Source organism: Doryrhamphus excisus, chromosome 5 (genome assembly GCF_030265055.1).
Source record: "Doryrhamphus excisus isolate RoL2022-K1 chromosome 5, RoL_Dexc_1.0, whole genome shotgun sequence".
Taxonomy (NCBI): Eukaryota; Metazoa; Chordata; class Actinopteri; order Syngnathiformes; family Syngnathidae; genus Doryrhamphus; species Doryrhamphus excisus.
Window position 1 is genome coordinate 10501051 of NC_080470.1, and position 18922 is coordinate 10519972.

The 18922-nt window shown below is 42.7% G+C and overlaps 2 protein-coding genes across 3 annotated transcripts in view; one reads left to right on the top strand and one right to left on the bottom strand.

The window, feature by feature from the left end:
* Nucleotides 1-5031, top strand: part of unc13a (unc-13 homolog A (C. elegans)) — a 49990-nt gene extending 44959 nt beyond the window's left edge. Inside the window, exon 42 of the mRNA XM_058074091.1 lies at nt 119-5031. Within this exon, the coding sequence (XP_057930074.1) occupies nt 119-407 (289 nt within the window). The 3' untranslated portion in view covers nt 408-5031. The remainder of the gene's footprint in view (nt 1-118) is intronic.
* si:dkey-110c1.10 (unconventional myosin-Vb) lies at nt 3749-17848 on the bottom strand. 2 transcript variants are annotated; one of them, XM_058074081.1, is made up of 35 exons: nt 17725-17848; nt 17553-17663; nt 17278-17446; nt 16871-17015; nt 16642-16798; nt 16343-16486; nt 15196-15277; nt 14999-15106; nt 14813-14925; nt 14477-14745; nt 14329-14410; nt 14109-14249; nt 13203-13334; nt 13043-13126; nt 11336-11452; nt 11166-11263; nt 11014-11100; nt 10622-10942; nt 10376-10532; nt 10059-10298; nt 9701-9913; nt 9461-9554; nt 9243-9391; nt 8971-9159; nt 7964-8064; nt 7766-7874; nt 7590-7686; nt 7395-7520; nt 6865-7016; nt 5804-5893; nt 5597-5729; nt 5242-5524; nt 4987-5161; nt 4826-4906; nt 3749-4744 (listed from the first exon to the last, which is right to left on the bottom strand). In XM_058074081.1, the coding sequence occupies exons 1-35, from the start codon at nt 17752-17754 to the stop codon at nt 4583-4585; spliced, it is 4941 nt and encodes a 1646-aa protein (XP_057930064.1). In that variant the 5' UTR covers nt 17755-17848; the 3' UTR covers nt 3749-4582. The 2 variants fall into 2 exon arrangements, with proteins under 2 accessions (XP_057930064.1, XP_057930063.1); XM_058074080.1 differs by having other exon boundaries at nt 14329-14745.
* Nucleotides 17849-18922: the final 1074 nt, after the last annotated feature.

Below are 18922 nucleotides of genomic sequence, written 5' to 3' on the forward strand. Positions count from 1 at the left end.
GTTTGGTTTATTGAAAATAAAGTCATATCTGCTGTTGCTGAGTGCCCATTAGAGCGTAGCACCAGTGCTACTTGTACTACAGTTTTCCACGACTCATCTCGTCCTCCCCCCTCATCAGCACTCTGAGCAGCGAGGTGGGCCCCGAGTGCTATGAGCTTCAGGTGTGCGTCAAGGACTACTGCTTCGCCCGCGAGGACCGCACGGTGGGCATGGCTGTGCTCCAGCTGAAGGAGGTGGCCTCCAAAGGCAGCGTGGCCTGCTGGCTGCCACTGGGCAAGCGTATCCACATGGACGAGACGGGTCTGACCGTGCTGCGCATCCTGTCGCAGCGCAACAACGACGACGTGGCCAAGGAGTTTGTCAAGCTCAAGTCAGACCAGCGCTCCGCCGAGGAGGGCCGCAGCTAAGTGGATTTCTGACAGATGGGACCACAGCCACCTGGCATTCCGGTGCTGTAAATACATTCATTCCAATGGGAGCCACGTGCGTTCATCATTATGGAATAATAACATTGGGTCTATATCACTCGTGCCGTTACACGTGTCTCATTCGGCTGCACAGGGTGTCGCATACAGTATCTTGTAGCCATGTTTGTCCCCACTTCCCCCTTCTTTCTGAGGAAGCGCCTTCAGAGAGTCGGAACAGAGGACACTGCCTGACACCCTCAATGCCTTCTGTCTCCTTCACCCTCGTCTATGTGATGGCAAACACAGTGTGTATGAGTGTGTGTGTTCTGCTCTGCTTTATGGAGGAGCATTACAGCCATGCTGACAAGAACAAATAATATCATTATGTTATGTTATATTACGTCACAACAAAGAAGTATATTTTTCAGAATGAAATTGCAACATTATAAGAACAAAATGTAATTATTGAGGAAAAAAAGTAGTTCATTGATCAAAAAAGTGTTACAAGATGTTTGGAATGTTACCGTTGCTTGAAAGAAATGATGGAAATGATAAGTTTTTTGAGAAGTATCAAAGTATCAAACTAATAATATATTAATATAAGAAATATATTATGAGAGAAAGTTCTAATGATATGAGAGGAAGAAAGAAGAAGTCAGAAATAGTCTAAGAATAAGACGACATTTATATTGCAAGAAAAAAGTAATGACATAAAAAAGTTACGAGAAATTATACATCATTTTTCCACAAAGTCTAATTCTTGTAAGAAAGAAAATCTCAATTATTAATCAAATGTTTAGACAATAACAATCCTAACATAACAAGAAAAATCAGTACATATGTTACGAGAAAATAACCCTAAAAGTTGTAGTGTTACACACAACTTTTTGGAAAAAAAAGAGCGAAAAAAAATCCCAAATTCTTGAGAACAAAGTCACAGTCACAGGAAAATATATTAAAATTTTGAGAAAAAGTTATCACTTTATATATATCGTGCAAAATAGGCCTAATGTTTGGCAAAAAAAACTTGAACTGAAATGAATTGAAGTAATATTATCGTTAAACAAAAACATACGATTGTACAGTAGTAGTATCACGTGGAACAAGTTGTAACTTTTCGAGAAAGAAGTTTTCAGTTGAATATTTCAATATAACATGGTAACAATATAAAATAATTATAAAATTTCATTTTTAAAAAATGTTCTGAAACTGCAAGTTTTTTTCCCTTGTCCTAAGATTATTTTACTCCTTAATATCTTAAAGCCATTTTCCTTCCTGTTTTGTCCCTTTCTTTCTGAGGAAGCACTTTTGGATAGTTGCTAGTATATACCCAAGCACAATGGCGAGGTTAAAGGACACAGACATTCCAAGCAAATGAAAGCACCGTTTAATTCCGGTGGAAGCTTTCATGATATTTCTAGTGAAATGTAGTCATTAGTCATACTGTACGTGACCTTATATAGCGTATCATTCAGGAGTGTTACTTGATTCTGGAACAGAGCACACTGCCTGACACCGTCAATGCCTTCTGTCTCCTCACCATTGTCCTCATGATGACAAACTGTGTATATGTGTGTGTGCGTGTTTGTGTGAGAGAGATCATTTATTTTTGTGTCATACTTTGGCTAATCTGACTTTGTTACTGTAAACATTCCAGATTGAGAAATTCCCTGACGCACTAACACGTCTATGTGGGTAATGCCATCAAAGCACAATTAGCAGTAAACCAGAAGGGAAAGTGCGACCTCTGCTAAAAGGGCTGGTTAACAAATGGAGGACTCTGATTGGTACAAGGAGTGTACAACGTCATATCTTCATGCATTCTGATGATAATCTGTGATTATTTTAAAGGTATAGTAGACAGTGGAGCCTCCAAAGTCCAATTCCCCATAAAAAGACACCGTGAGGGAAATAATCAGTTCCAGCATCAAACTGTCACCTTTATTAATTCTACAAGCAATCTTTAAAGTAACATATTAGCACTTAAGAAAACAATCATGTAAAATTCATCTTTTATATTATTAAATATATATATATTAATATATAATAAATATATTATGAAATATATAATGTAACGGGGGCGGTCGAGTGGTTAGCGCAGAGACCTCACAGCTAGGAGGACCAGGGTTCGATTCCACCCTCGGCCATCTCTGTGTGGAGTGCATGCGTGGGTTTTCTCCGGGTACTCCGGATTCCTCCCACATTCCAAAAACATGCTAGGTTAATTGGTGACTCCAAATTGTCCATAGGTTTGAATGTGAGTGTGAATGGTTGTTTGTCTATATGTGCCTTGTGATTGGCTGGCGACCAGTCCAGGGTGTACCCCGCCTCTCGCCCAAAGACAGCTGGGATAGGCTCCAGCACCCCCCCTCCGACCCTCGGTCGGAAAAAGCGGAAGAAAATGAATGAATGACTAATGTAACGGTAAACACAACAAAGGAGCTTAGCCATGTGGCATTCAGCACCCAGGACAGAGACGCGTCCTGCAGACGCTCACTTTGGGGGTTCCACTGTCCTGGAATCCAGGAGTGTACAGTACTGACCTGAATTCCGTGTCAAATCAACCATTCTGACCATAAAGTCATCACTGGAAGAAATTATGTGTATGAATATACTGTAAGGTCACAGGGTGTTTTTTTTTTGTTCTTGTTGTTGTCATTCTATTTTTGGCCTTCCTTCTTCAAGTGTTAGATTGGAACTCTATGCATCTAATCTATAGAATCAAAGTAGTCGTCTCATAATGTTTACATTCTTATATCAGCACAAGAGTTTGACATTTTGTCTTTCATGTCACGAGCCAAACGTTACTACAGATGAATGACTGTGTATTTACTTTGAGGAATATCAGTGCTGGTGGGACTTGAACTCTGTTGTTTGTTCATGAAGGAGTATTAGGGCCACACTGGACAAAAAAATGAAAATTACAGGGGAAAGTCATGTTATAAGAAAAAAGTAGGAACATTTTGTGAGTCATTGGAAAATAGAGGGAAAAGGTAGCCATCAAAGTCATCAAACTGTAGTGCAACAAGCAAAAAGACTTAAGAGATAAAGGTGTAATGTTAGAGTAACACATTTTTTGAGAAAATGGTAACATTACAAGAGTTAAGTCCTATTACCAGATAAAAAAAAGTTTACATTTTCACGATAGTATGGCAAAAAAAACAAGAGAAAAAAATCTTATGCGATTAAAGTCATAATGTAGTTAGAATTTCTGAGGGAAAAAAAGTAATGAGAATACAACATGTAGCGTTGCGTCCCAAAAATGTATAAGAAAAGTCATATTTCCAACAGAATGAAGTTGGAATATTACAGGAAAAAAGTAGTAATACTACTCAAAACCTGTTTTTGAAGAGTAATGATGTCATAAGACAAATTGACTCATATCAGTTTTATTTCTTAAAGATACTTCATTTTGTGAAGATTACACATTTCCTCTTCTAACATGACAACTTGTAAACTGGTAAAATGAATATTTTTTTCTTGTAATATTTCAGGTTATTTACTATCATCAGTGTGGTCCTCGTACTGCTTCTCACTGATGCAGTGGTAACATACACAGGTTGTGTGGCTGTGAAGGAATCAGTCCAATTCAGTGCCAGTCTGGTGTGGAGGACATGTGGACGTTGTCACATAGCTGCTAATGCCACGAAATATCTCTATTTACTGCTGTTGACGATGACGCCGCCATGTTTCAGGGTGGGCACGCAGACGTCTCTGGGACGGAAGCACAAAGAAAAAGCACACATCCATACAAGAGGACAGACGTGCATGTTCTGCACGGTGGCTCACGTGCACTGTCCTGTACTTCCACAAGTGGTGCATGATAGGAACGTTGTAAGAAAAAAAAAAAAAAAGAAGCATCGTGCCAGCACGCGCATATATTTATTATTTGATGTTGTCTCCTTTATTTTGAGATTTATTTTTCAAATGTTTGTGAATATATAAATATGTATTACTGATGATGATGATGATGATAATGTCTAGTGGTACAAAGTAGTCGCATGGGACTTTTTTTATACAGGAGATGTTTCTAATGTTTGTTTTTTTTTAATATTATGGTTTTGGGCGTTGAGGTTTACTGGGACTGCAGTCTCGTGTTTCTGCTTCCAATAAAATATGGGAAAATTGTGGGGGTTTTCCTTGTTGTACTTTCCACTTCATTTGCAGGACGGCGTTTATACTCTGCGTAGGAAGGAGATCTTGAGGGAATCCGGGATGACCAACATGTCTGCACGTACGACAGGAGGAGTGGCATCGGGGAACGTGACGGGAAACTCCCACTTTATATCCAGGAGAAGCTGCCGGTATTGCGTGTGTTCACCGCCTTTGAGGAGCCCCTGTTTGGAGGAGGTATGAGACATGAGACTTCTACTATGAGACATTGGCTATGATACAGTACATGACCATTCCAACCGTACCTGGACCGTGCGGATGAAATTGAGAGAGACTTTTTCATCGAAGTCACCGTGAGGCGTGTAGTTGCTGAGGATCCTCACAATCTATGGGACACATGGTAGCACCTACTTAACATCATGTCCACCGACACAGATGGAAACTTGGTCTTAGTACAGGGAGCCACCTGCTGGCTGCTGAGGGCAGTGCATGTCTGCAGAAGGGCGGCTGCATCCTTCTCAGTCCTTTTCCCGACCTGCAGCAGCTGAACAGCCTGGATGAGGGGCTCCATGGAGGCTGCAGCGCCCTCTGTCTGTAAACCACGGCTACGCAACCACTCCTCCAGCTGACTCACATTGAGGCTGTCATAGAGACACATATACACAAAAGACAATTCATATTCATTCATTTTCATCATTATTATTCATGTTTGCCTGCGTACCGTATGAGTATGCCACGACTGCAGCAGCACACGTCCTTCCTGAGCAGCAGGCTGTTGAGAGCAGAGGCAGAGATGAAGTAAGTGAGCTGGTGGAAGGCTTGCTGCATCAACGCCGGGTGCAAAGCCTGATGGGACATGGCGGCGTGGAGGACCCCCAGCTCCCTCAGCACCGAGGCCACTGTGGGAGTGTCAGCCTTTGCGGTCCTTGGCGCCGAGCCCGCTCGCTTCCGGGAGCCCACCGGCGTCAAGCCCGGGACGTCTTCGCCTTCCAACAAGGCAGTGGCTGAGGAAGACATGAAGAGGTGAGATGAAGGTAGTGGGAGCGTAAAGGGGGTCATCTTCACTTTCGTGGCACCTAGGAAGTTTTGCAGTCGCGTCTCTGTGATGGCGATGAGCTGCTGATAGGCCTGGATACGGAGGTCACTCAGGGTGCGGATGGAGTCACTCAAGTCAAAGTGGAGTGGCTGTACCTCTTCTGGATCATTTGTCTGAAATGATAAGAATAACCCTTTCATATCCTCATCGATACGTGTGTATTTTCATTAATAAATGTTCTTTCGACCTGTTTTGGGTCATGCTGGCTCAGCAGGTCATGAAACAGACAGATGTTTTTCAGCCACATGGCAGTCATGGATACATCATTGGTATGTTTCTGGAAGGCAAGACAGTGTGTGAAGAAAATGACACATGGCGTGTTGCTAGGTGACCATACACCTCACCCACAGAATTTGATGAAACATTCCCTATTTATTTCTATTGGCCTACTTTGTAACTTTATCATGAATAATGTCGCCTTGGTTTGTAGTTCACTCACTGACTCATAATGTTAGGAAATATAAACAGCGACCTTGGACATTTTTTGTTAACTGCACTTTATGCATGCATTAAAATTGCAATCATACAATCCCTGCCTTGGGGGTAGATAAGGTAGAATACATGCATTTCTTATTCTGTTTAAAATTCATTCAACATATATAATTGATCCATTTTTTATTTAGTATTAATAGCATTACTTAGGTTTCTCCGGGTACTCCGGTTTCCTCCCACATTCCAAAAACATGCTAGGTTAATTGGCCACTCCAAATTGTCCATAGGTATGAATGCGAGTGTGAATGGTTGTTTGTCTATATGTGCCCTGTGATTGGCTGGCGACCAGTCCAGGGTGTACCCCGCCTTTCGCCCGAAGACAGCTGGGATAGGCTCCAGCACCCCCCGCGACCCTCGTGAGGAAAAAGCGGTAGAAAATGAATGAATGAGTATTACTTAGGCATTAAAATTGCAATTATACAATTGCTGGTCACAACATTAGGTCGAGGCCCTACGTTCCCAAAGTGGGGTACACGTACCCACAGGGGTACACCAGTTGTCATAGGTAGTAAGTGAAGAAAAATGAAAATTTCTTACAATTATGAGCACCTGAACGCCTCATGACGCAAGGACAACGGAGCAGGAAGGAGACAAGCGCATGAAATAGTTCATTACTCTGTGTGTATCATATGAACTGTTGCTTATTTTATTATTTGATTATTCAGTTTGATTATTGAACCAAATTCAACCAAACAAAGGGAAATCGTTGGCTCTCTCTATCTAAAATGTGTACCTATTCCAAATGTGAGCTGTTACCTTCAGTGCCGTCTTCATGGCGGTGACGGCAGCGCGACAAAGGGAGTAGGCGCTGGTTTGATCCCCTCTGCAGTCCGCCTGGCGAACACACAGAAACACCACGCTGGCAGGCAGCCCGGGAGACAGAGACACTGCAATGTCTGTGCGGATGTCTGAACCCCAAGACAAGAAAGACTACTTAAGGAAAATGTTGAAGATCATGGACACTCCGGTTTTATGCTGCTGATTAGAACCATAAAGTCATCTTATTTAAGACAAAAACATTTGATTTACTTCTTCAATTCTTTTTCAGGTTATTTGCTAAGCCTGCGTTAGCTGCTGTTTGTCTGATGCTGCAATGTGAACCTCAAAAACTCACCAGACTCCGTCAAGTGTTTGTTCTTCAAATGCTGTATTAAATTAAAGCTGTTTAACGTGCTAACGTGCAAGAGCAAGACGCTACACTGCACACAGGCATCACGAAAGACTGAAATAGTCAGAGGTGATCGGCATCAATCGAAGCATCCCTAGAGAAGATGAAGATGTCTCACCTGTGATGAGATTCTTTATGAGTTTGTTCTCATCTCTTTTCTTGCATTCAAGCAGACCAGTTGTTGAGGTTGCTTTCTGTTGATTGGATGAAGATGAGCTCTCAGCGAGAAATGTTGATGGGAATACTACAAAGGAAAAAAAAAACAACCTTTAGTGTGCTTCATTTTTATACCCATGATTCCTTGAGCGCTCACCTTGTGTCAGGAAGCGTCGGATTGGAACGGTGTTCCTAAGTTCCTTCAGCTCCTTCCTCGGCCTCACACACTCCTGCTCACGGGCCTCCAGTAGCGCCTTCACGCACACACACATAGTCAATCACGATATATAACTGCATGGAAATTTGGCCGTTGACTGTACAGAAAGGTGGGACCTGTTGATGGGCAGACAATCCAGAAGAGGTTTGACTCAGCTGACACTTAAGCATAGCCACTTCCTGCTCCCACTGGCTGCGCTGACTTTGCAACTGACTCTCCAGAATCCTGGACAAGTGCAAAAGACAAGCAGGATAAAAACAACACTTTGAATTAGTCCTGATTGAATTAGGACAAATTAATGAGTGACAGCGCACTTGTTGGCCACTCGTACGGCGTCGTAGGCATGTGCCAGGTCCTCTTGGTTCAGCTTCACTGCAGCCTCTTTGGTCACGTCCATCATGTCCATCAGCTGGTCCTGCAATCATAAATGAGCCAAATTTGAAGTAGAAGCAAGTATTTAAAGGTTCCCAATTATGTAAAATTGACTTTTGATGTTCTTATATTAATATGTGACCCGATGGCCTGCTTATATGCACCAAAGATGATAATATTTATCCTCTATGTCACTTCTTTGCTACACTTTTGAGAGATGAGGCACTCAAACTGTTGTTTTCGAAGTTGCAGCTTTCCAAGACATCCTGAAGTTCCGTGTGGACATGACCCACCCCTCGCTAAATGAACCTTCCCCATGTAATGGTAATGCTTATTAAATCCTACCCCTCCATCTGGTACTTTTACAATCAGTAACTGTTACATTTGTTCACTTCCTGCTTTCCTAATATAATTTACATTTTTTTAATTATTAATTTGTTATCTTTTATTTTTTGTCACGTACCGAAGTACAAGGTGATATGACCATACAATGACATAATGGGTACCATAGTAAGTGTCAATATAGTGAGATATATAGCACATCATGACTGGTTCAAGACTCTTCATCCTTGTATTTAGCAAACATCAACTGCTTGTATTGTTTCTTGAAGTGGCTCATCGTTGTGCATTGTTTGAGAGTCTTACTTAATCTATTCCACAGTTTGATTCCACATACTGAAATGCTATACTAATGCTAATGCTTTTTAACATAGTCCTAGCATATAAGTGTTTCAGATTTAGTTCTTCCCTGAGATCATATTTCTCCTCTCTTGTAGAGAAATATTGGATGACATTTTAGGTAATTGGTTGTTTTTAACCATTTTTGATTAACATTAATACACTCCCAATACACTATTGTGGGACATCTGAAAAACAAAATGAACTTGATAGTAAAACATGGAACATGAAGATCAACAAAACTTGAAGATAGAATAAATTTGTCCCAAACCATTGATGTTTCCAGACTCCACACTCTTGTTTCTGGGATGGGAGACGTCACACTGACCCTGCGGACCTCCTCAGGAGACGGGAAGGCGGATGTGAAGGGGGAGAGGGTCAGTGGGGTGAGAGACTGAGGTGATGGTGAGAGAGGGTCTAAGCTCTGAGTGGAGTCTGTCCTTCTGTGGCCCTTAATGCCCTGCATAGTGAGAAAGAAACTCATTACCTGTAGTGCATGTGTTAAATAATAAATACACCATCATGTCATTTGTATTTCTGGACCTGTGTGAGTTGACTCATCTCCCTCAGGTTGTCATATCGCTGCTCCAGCCTGGTGAACTCTCTCAAGAGTCCTTGGTGCTTCCTCCTCTCTTCGTCCAGCTCCACCCTCACGGCTGCCGTGGCATGAGACACCGCTTGCTGCACAAGAGCTGTGCAGAGACCGCAAGTTACATGAAAAGTGTGAGAGATTCAAGTCGACAAGTGGCAAACCCATGTACCTTCTTGTGCTTGTTCCTGCTGTAGAAGACATGCAGACAAATGGTCTCTTTCAGTGCTCAGTGAGGCCTTCTCTCTCTGCAGCGCTTCCACCTGCTAGTGGTTCAAATGTGAATTACACCTCTCATAACAATAATTAATGAAAACATGTCTAAAAATGTTCCTGATAATATCGAATATCAATCATTTGTTGCACAATTATCAACCAGCACAATTTGTTATCGTGACAGGTCCAGTCTTACTTGTGTTAACTGGAGGAGCTCCTGAACAGCCTTCTCCTCTGCTCGACTCCTTTCCTGCTCCTCCTCCTCACTCATGATAGACACAGGACGAGCAGTGAAGTGCTTCTGATGTTCTTCAAGTTTCTGTATTGTTGCTCTCAGAGCACAGAGTTCATTAGCGGTTGCCTCTCGCTCAGTACGCAGGCTTTCTCTTAGGGAGGCATTCTCTCTCGCCTGGACACATGATCATTGTACATCAGAACCTAGCCATAAATCCTTGCCATAGTAACCCCAACCTGTGTATTCTTGCTTTAATATGGAACAGTAAGTTGGAAGAAGACCGTTAATAAAAAAAAGACAGAATCAAACCTCCACCCACCACCTGGTCTGCTTTCATCTGCAGCTGCATCAGTTTGACCTCCATGCCCTTGGTGAGCTCTCGGTACCTCTCCACTGAGCGGGCTTCAGTCTTGAGCTTCATCAGCTCCCTTTTGGCCGCACGACGACGTACACAGCACTGTGCGAAGACCACAGCAGCACGAAACCTTGTGAAGGCCCTCCTCGCTAACCACCCTCGCACTCTCGCCTGGAGCAGGGAGGCAGCTCGTTCTGCCACCAGCTGAGGAAAAACAAACAGTTTCACCTTTGTGTTGATGAAGTTGGAGGTGAGAGTTGATAGGGATACACAACGCTAACCAGTCTGTGTTTGCGGCGGGTCAGTGTGCCTCGGATGAAGGCCTGGATGGTTATGGTGGCCTGACGGACCAGGTGGAACATGTTTCTGGCCACCAGCGTGCGGTAGGTTTTCTGGATGACCAGAGCAGCCTTGGTGTAACGCAGGGTCAAGGCCAGCCTGCAAAGAGACATATTTGTAGGGTTCAAATGTATAAATAAACACAAAATCATTTTAGAGACAATGAATGATTCAAAGCTATCATTCACCGCCTGGCCAAAGCTCCTCTGCAGTATCTTTGTATGGTGATGGTCGCCCAGAGGGTCCTGGTGTAGTGAATTCGGGCCAGCCATCCTCTGACCCAACTCTGAAGGACCACAGCGGCCATTCGAAGCCTTTCCGCTCTCAACCTCTCCAGAAGTGCCACCTGCCCTGCCCGGAAAAAAACTTTGGTCTTTCCGAAGACGAACTGGTCCGGGTCAGGGATGAGTTGAGGCAGAGCCTGGCGGCATGCGAGTTGGACTTCTCCAGAGCATTGGGACTGTCGCAGCAGAACACGGTACCTGAAGAAGAACTCCTCGTACGTCCATCTGGGGAAGATGCAGATTAAGAAAGTTTGAGTATATTATTTGATTGACTGAAGGACACAAAAAGTGATGACCTGGATGGAAAACCCGCAGCACTGATCCGGATGGTCTCAAGGACTCCGCAGGCCCTCAGCTGCTGGACCGTCCTCTTTGGGTCAAACCTGAAAAGTACTTTTCTAAAGTTTCTGTGTGACCTAAATGACAGGACTTGGATGCAAGGACTCACATAAAGGGCTCCTTGAGGTCATTGGGTTTAATACAGCGCACATAGTGAGGAGTGGTGCTGTTCAGCATATCCATCAGCAGCTGCAAGGACTGACGAAACTGACAGAACCAGGCGACACAGGTCATTTGGTGGTACAGAAAGCACTGTTGTAGGAACTAAAATAAGTTCACCTGAAAGCCCACGGTTAACTTGTGCTCCCTGTGAGCTCTTCTTCCTGAGTGGACACTTCCATTGGCCACACTGGGTTTGTTTTCCTGCTGCTGGAACAACTCAGCCACTAGCTCCGACTGACACAGATACACACAGGTAGTTTGGGGATTTTCAGTGTATATTTCACATAAAAAAATGACTTAAGCACTGTTAATATAAAAATGCAGAAACGAATAAACTTGACTTTCTAAGTTGTCACGAAAGTTAAGTTAACCATCATAACATAGTAACACTGGAGTGTTCTTACTTCCCACAACTTACAATTTTTGTGGAGAATAGTGTCACACAAGAAATTCAAAGAGTGAGCTAGATTACCTTCATGGCCCAAATTTTTGTAATCCCCACAAAAAGTGCTTGTTTTTTCCATACATAAAAGTCAAGTAATATTCATTCATTCATTTATTCATTTTCTACCGCTTATCCTCACAAGGGTCGTGGGGGTGCTGGAGCCTATCCCAGCTGACTTCAGGCGAGAGGCGAGGTACACTCTGGACTGGTCGCCAGCCAATCACGGGGCACATATAGACAAACAACCATTCACACTCACTTTCATACCTATGGACAATTTGGAGTCACCAATTAATCTAGCATGTTTGAAAACCCACACATGTACGGGAAGAACATGCAAACTCCACACAGAGATGGCCAAGTGTGGAATCGAATTCTGGTCTCCTAGCTGTGTGGCCTGAGTGCTAACCACTCGGCGGCCGTGCAGCCATTTTAAAAGTTATATCTTTCTAATTAAGTACAGTGACTGCAGTCATCTAAAATGACTTGGGTGTCAAAATATCAACATTTTCATAGAATCCATCATACAGCATTAAGCTGTGTTATCATCATGTCAGGAATCGATAGTTTGGTATCCTTTCTGCCCTTTAGTACAGCATGACAATGCAAGTGCTGCATGCGATTGTAAAACACATGACATCATGTGCGGACATCACAGGAGTGCCTGGCCACTTGATGGCAAATACACACATGGTATTATGCAAGGAGGTTATAGGACAGCCTTGGCACTTTCAGTACTTGAGGCTCTCTTGCTAGGTGCTAGCATGATAACTGTTAGCATGTTAGCATTTTAGCTAATTTACTCATGTCTAAAGGCAAATACACACATGGCATGATGTATGGACACTACTTAACTGCCTTGGCACTTTCGCCACTTAGCATGGTGGCACCTAGCAAGATAGCACTAACTGTTAGCATGTTGGAATTTTGGCTATTTTGGCTATTTAATTTTGGCCTATATAGACATGGCATGATGTAGGAATGCTTTCTCTGCACTTTTGGTGCTAGCATGATAGGATGCTAACATTTTAGCTGTATTCCTCACATCTAAAGGCTTATACAGACATGGCGTGATATAGGGATATTGTAGGACCGCCTTAACACTTTCACTATAGAGTGCCATCTCACTAGATGCTAGCTTGCTAACAGTTAGCATGTTTGCTTTTTTGCTAAATTCCTCATGTATTGTACGCATGGCATTGCTCTGCGGCGTGGCACAGCAGACACCGGCCCGAGGTTCAGAGCACAGATTGCAGGCCCATCAAAATTTCCACTGGAATTTTCTAATTATCTTTATTATCGGGTTTCGTCAGACCTTCTGAAACAGTTTAATTATGCTAACCGAGTTTCCCCTTTATTCAGAATTTTGCACATTTTACCTGACTTGCTTTCAAAACATTGACAAGCTCCTCAAAGATGGTGTCTCGATTCTTGTCCAGGAAACCGCCACCTTCATACTGGACCTGCACTAACACACAAACTGTGATGTGATTACATTCTTGTATTTGTTTTAAGACACACATCAGGCTTTGTGCGGACCATGTCTGCAAAGTGAAGGATGATGAAGGCGCTGTTGGACATGCGAGGTTTACGGAAGTGAGGGTGACCTCTTCCTGTCAGGTGCTTGTCGTACAGCTTCTGAACCCAGCTGTCGTCTGAACCTTTGGGCATCTGGGGGCATGAAACAAAGGAAACATCTGTGTGCTAAGAGTGGTCGTTGGGTTACAAACAAGTTCCCTTCCCAGACTGTGATGTAAGTCCTCTACTCCCCTGAGGTCTCCTTGTAACCATGCACGGAATCCATACATAATTATGATTTTAATTATGAATTATAATTATTCTTCCTCAATGTGGCTGCATAGGCACACACTATATTCATGTACTGTGTGTGGCATGTATTCTTCCTCTAGTGCATGATATAACTAGTTATCTGTGTTTATGGACCAAAATTATATATTTTAGCTAATTTATGGGAGCACACCCTTAACAGGGAACACCATTAACTGAAGACCACCTGTATACACTATTTGGACGAAAGTATTGGGAGATGGAAATTGCTTTCACAAGAAGCAAACATGGAAGAAAATAGAGTCCGACTGATATGGGATTTTTTTTGGGGGGGGGGGGGGCAATACCAATATTTGGACTGATATATGAAATAAGATATACATACAAGATATAATATCGATATACACAGCATTATATACCATACATCAACATAAATTCTTATAATACCCAGAATGAGATTCTTTCGTGAAGTGCCTCCACACATTAATAATACATAGGCTAAAGTGTTTTTTAACCAATACATAATCCTTACCTATATTGAAAAGTTGGATCTGCAGCCACAGACTATTTGCAAACAGCTCAAAAATGTTCAAACAAACATTCTAAAAGTCTCGTTAAACCGAAGCTTGATGAATTAATTAAGAGTATGGTACTAACCTTACACTCCTCATCCAACAGGTCCAACAGGCCAAGCTGTCCCTCGATGAGAAGAATACACTCTTGGTTGTCACTAAACTCGATCCTGCTCCAGGTCAGTTCCTCATGTTCGTATTCCTCCTGTTCCAGGTGGAACACATGCTGCCCACATACAACCATTTGGAACAACATTATTTATAAATACAAAAACACTATCTGATGGAGGTGTCACATGACTCACCCGGTTGAACTGCTGCTGCAGTTTTTCATTGGCGTAGTTGATGCAGAACTGTTCAAAACTATTACGCTCAAACGTCTCAAAGCTGCACAAAGAAGAAGATGTGAGTCGAAGCAATGAAAGATAACACTCCTGCAGCTCAGGGACACACCCGTAGATGTCTAGCACCCCTATGAAGGACCGGGCCCGACCCGAATGACTGCGTACGGCAGCGTTGAGCCTGTGCACGGTCCACTTGAACATCTGCTCGTAGATGTGCTTGGCCAGAGCATCTCGGGCTTCGATGGCCTGCTGGCCTGAAATGGGCTTGACCACCATTTCTCCTCCCAGGATCAGCCTGCGGTGACACAACCAATGGGCCATGACAGCTGCCTCCACCCCCAGTAGCTTAGAGAAGATTGCCAGGGAGATGTCTTCTGCCTGAAAGAAGATCAACATAAGGACTTGACCTCTGTATGAAATCTTTATCTAACTATCTAAAACTGACATCAATGTAGCTGCGCTCTGAACTTCGTCCGCTGGCTTGAATGTTGACGTTCCCCAAGTGAAGAACAGCAGCCAAGATTCTGAAGAGCTCCATCTGCTGCTCTGGCAGCACCCCTGCAAGTTTAGTGGAAAAAAACATATCGATAACAACAAATGTGTGTCTTAATGTGTGTCAATAAGCTCCCACCCAGAATGGTGAAAGCATTGCGAGTGCGCTCCATCTCCATCACATCATCAGTACACGGTATGTTTACATCTCCTCCCTGGTTGGTGTAGCGGAAATGCTCAGGAGTGGCTGGATTGAAACAAATAAAATAAACAAGTAACAAAGAAATAGAAACATCATTAAAGGGAACCGTGAAGGAGGTTCCTTGATGCTCTCACCCAGTTTGAGTGATCTCATTTCAGGCAACTGTCTGGAGGCACACAGCTGGTAGAAGATGTGGTAGTTTCTCTCGGCTGGTGCCTAAAATGTCCATAAGAACAATACACACACATACAGGTGTTGCAATGGGGTAATCCAGAAGATGACAAGTGGTGTCCTTTCTTTAGGTGAATAACATAATAATTTGTTTTTGTCAGATATTGGGGGCACAAATTCCACCTTGCAACAAATGTGAAGCTAATTAGTTATATTAATATCACTTTTTTGTTTTGAAATGTTTCCCATTGCAACGGCATTGACCACCGTGCTTTTTCACAGAAATTGCCGGAGCCCCCCTAACTTTCATAGATGAGCGGCCTTTAACAAGACAATAAAGATAAAATGAGATGACACAGGATACTAATCTACTAACGGCTATTTTCTACTAATGTTTTTCACAAAACAAAAGCTGTACAATTTTATAGCTTGTTTGATTTAAATCAAAAGGTAAATTGTTTAAAAATACATGCTGCTTTGAAAAAAGGTATTTTGTTCAAATTTAAATCATGTCAGTTCAATAGGTAACCAAATCATTCATTCATTCATTCCTTTTCTACCGCTTTTTCCTCACGAGGGTCGCGGGGGTGCTGGAGCCTATCCCAGCTGTCTTCGGGCGAGAGGCGGGGTACACCCTGGACTGGTCGCCAGCCAATCACAGGGCAAAAATAGACAAACAACCATTCACACTCACATTCATACCTATGGACAATTTGGAGTTGCCAATTAACCTAGCATGTTTTTGGAATGTGGGAGGAAACGGGAGTACCCGGAGAAAACCCACAGAGAACATGCAAACTCCACACAGAGATGGCTGAGGGTAGAATTGAACCCTGGTCTCCCAGCTGTGAGGTCTGCACGCTAACCACTCGACCGCCGTGCCGCCGTAACCAAATCAAATAAAAACTAAAAACAAAACTATGGATCAGTGACACATCCGTGACTCATTGATGTGTTGTCCAAAAAGCCACTTAAAAAGCCAGCAGGACTTACAATGAAACTCATGTCACATCAAGAGGAGTAATACATCCTGTGAATAGAAGATGAAGTACTATGCGTTCTACCTACGTGGTTGGTGACCCACCATTTTTTTTTTTTTGTAAATGTTACCTGAAAGACCACCCTGGATTTCTCCAGCAGGTACGTGCTCATGTTGGCCCCTATGATGGCTCCTTTCCTGCTGAAGCCAATCTGGATGTACTTCCCAAAGCGACTACTGTTGTCGTTCCTTGTTGTTTTGGCATTCCCGATGGCCTAGCCACAAAAATAAGTTTCAGGAACACAAACTTAGGTAACAACCCTAAGTTAAGTTTAGAAACCCTAACCACTAGTCATTAGGTCCTCATTAGTGCGTCAGTAGTTCCTCAGTAACTACTCTCGGTAAGTATTCCAGTTCAAATGTACATTACCTCCATGATGGGGTTGGAGGCCAGCACCTTGTCCTCCACGCTGGTCTGCTGAGCAGCTCCCCCCACCACGGCGAAGTATCTCATGGTGAATTTGGCCGAGACTGTCTTCCCCGAGCCAGACTCGCCACTGATGATGATGGACTGGTTTTTCTCCTCCCTGTGCACATATAGATGAAAGAGGCGGTGCTCAATAAAACCAATGGGGGGAAAAAGGCCAGTGACCTCTGACCTCATCATGGTGCGATAGGCATCCTCAGCCACAGAGAAGATGTGAGGCTCCATGTCGGCCATGTCCTGACCGCTGTAAGCGTCAATCACTTCCTCGCCGTAAATGGGCAGCTGATCATAGGGATTGATGGCCACCAAGACGATACCTAGCAAGGATAAATTCTTGGTTTAGTCACTACACTGTTGAAAGAATGTCATGAAAGAAAGAATTACTCAAAATTGTAATAAATGTTAAAAACATTTCCACATCTACATATTTACACATCCATTTTCTATGCCACTTCATCCTCTTGGGTCACGAGGGTATGCTAAAAAAATATATACTGTATACAACAAATAGCTTGATGAACCAATTGGTTAAGGGGTGTAGCATTGTGTAGCATGTGTAGCATACAGTAGCTAGCTCACCACAGTATGTGTAGATACTGTTGTAGTCCAGAAAGCGAACACGCAGGTTGTGCAAAATGGCGGGCTCATGAAGGAAGCTGAGTGCAGTCAGGTCACTCTCGCCCTCAGAGATGTCAGGGTTAGCCAACGGGGGGAGGTCGGAGGGTGCCGCCACTGGATATCGTGCCTCCTGCCAAAAGAGAAGAAACTATTTATTATTTTTATACTCTACTGAGAGGGTTTAGTTCTGTGTGTGGGTGACCAGTGATGTGACCTTTGGGTAATGAGCATCTCACCTCCCCTCCATTAAGTTGCAACAATACATGTTTGTCGTCACACGTGTAGTCCTGGAGAAGCTGAGCCGACACCCACACGGCATCTGGATCAGGAATCCACACACTGGCTCCCTGGTAAGGAAATCATACTTTATTTGATGTTTTATTTGATTCTACTGACACCTGGCCTCACCTTGACAAGTTGGTTGTCAGCCATCAGCATAAAAAACCTCTTAAACTTTGTTAAAAATTAACGTGAGTCGTCCTTAAAATGTTAAATGCCTGCATGGATTAGCTATTATGCACCAGCAACTACAGAATGTGAACAGGTTAATTTAGGAAGAAGTGAACTTTAACTGCAATCAGCATGTCCAACACGTTGCAGTTAGCAAAATCATAAAATAACAGTCTTTAATATATACATGTGGTAAAATGAATGTGAAACCAGAAATATGTGGGCGAAAAAGGAAATTAATCGTGGAATTTACCTTTACCTGAAGAAGGTACACGTCAAAATTACACGTCAAAATTAACCAAATTGTTTGTCATGTTTATTGTTATGTGAAATGAATTGCACAAATCATCGTAAGGAAGTTGAAATTACGTATTACGTTATCCACTGCTGACTACAATCATGCAACAATTGAAATACTAGAACTAAGAAGTTAAAAACACTTAAAACTTTTGAAAGAGCGCTTTGTCACACCCCTTTAAGGCCGCCATACTGGGGAGTCTCAAACGTAAGTAGTATCCTTGGCTAAGCTAGCATCTTCGAGCTAATTAGCATGCATAAAAACCGTTTTAGCTTCCAATTAACGTGTGTTTGAAATTTAAATGAAGTATCATTGAGTGACAAAATTACCTGCTATACTTGATCCAAATAAGCCATAGGCGCGATAACGCGTGTGTTGCAAACTCCTCAGTAAGAAAAGTAGCTATTGGCATTACGATAAGTCACTGAAATACGTCATTTGTTAATTTGCATATTATTTGCATATGACATTGTAACCGATAATGTAGAAAAAGAGGCAGGGAGCACGCAAGAAGCTTTCATTTCAATGCAGACTGACCTCCATGTACAAATTTATTGTACTCAACACGAATGCTGGATTCAGACAAGTTAAAATGTTTTTACTGTACATTATTTAAAAATAGTAGCACTTTAACTATTACACCCTGTTAGTACAAAATAACAAATTAAAAAGGCATAAAACAGGGATCATTTTTACCACAACAAAGCATGTGTGGAATGCGTAATCTGCAAACACTTCCAGGTTACACACCACACGGATTGTGATGTTTTTGCATCGCTGGACATTGAGACAATGATGAAGAGGGGGACGATCAACAATAGCTTTATTGAAACACAAAACTGTTAAAACAACCATAGC

Coding starts and splice junctions, on each gene's coding strand:
- si:dkey-110c1.10 (XM_058074080.1), bottom strand. CDS start 17,754: ATGCTGATGGCTGACAACCAACTTGTCAAG. Junction 15,278..16,342: donor AATCCAGGGTGGTCTTTCAG/GTAACATTTACA, acceptor TGGACATTTTAG/GCACCAGCCGAGAGAAACTA. Junction 10,299..10,375: donor CCCGCCGCAAACACAGACTG/GTTAGCGTTGTG, acceptor GTTTTTCCTCAG/CTGGTGGCAGAACGAGCTGC.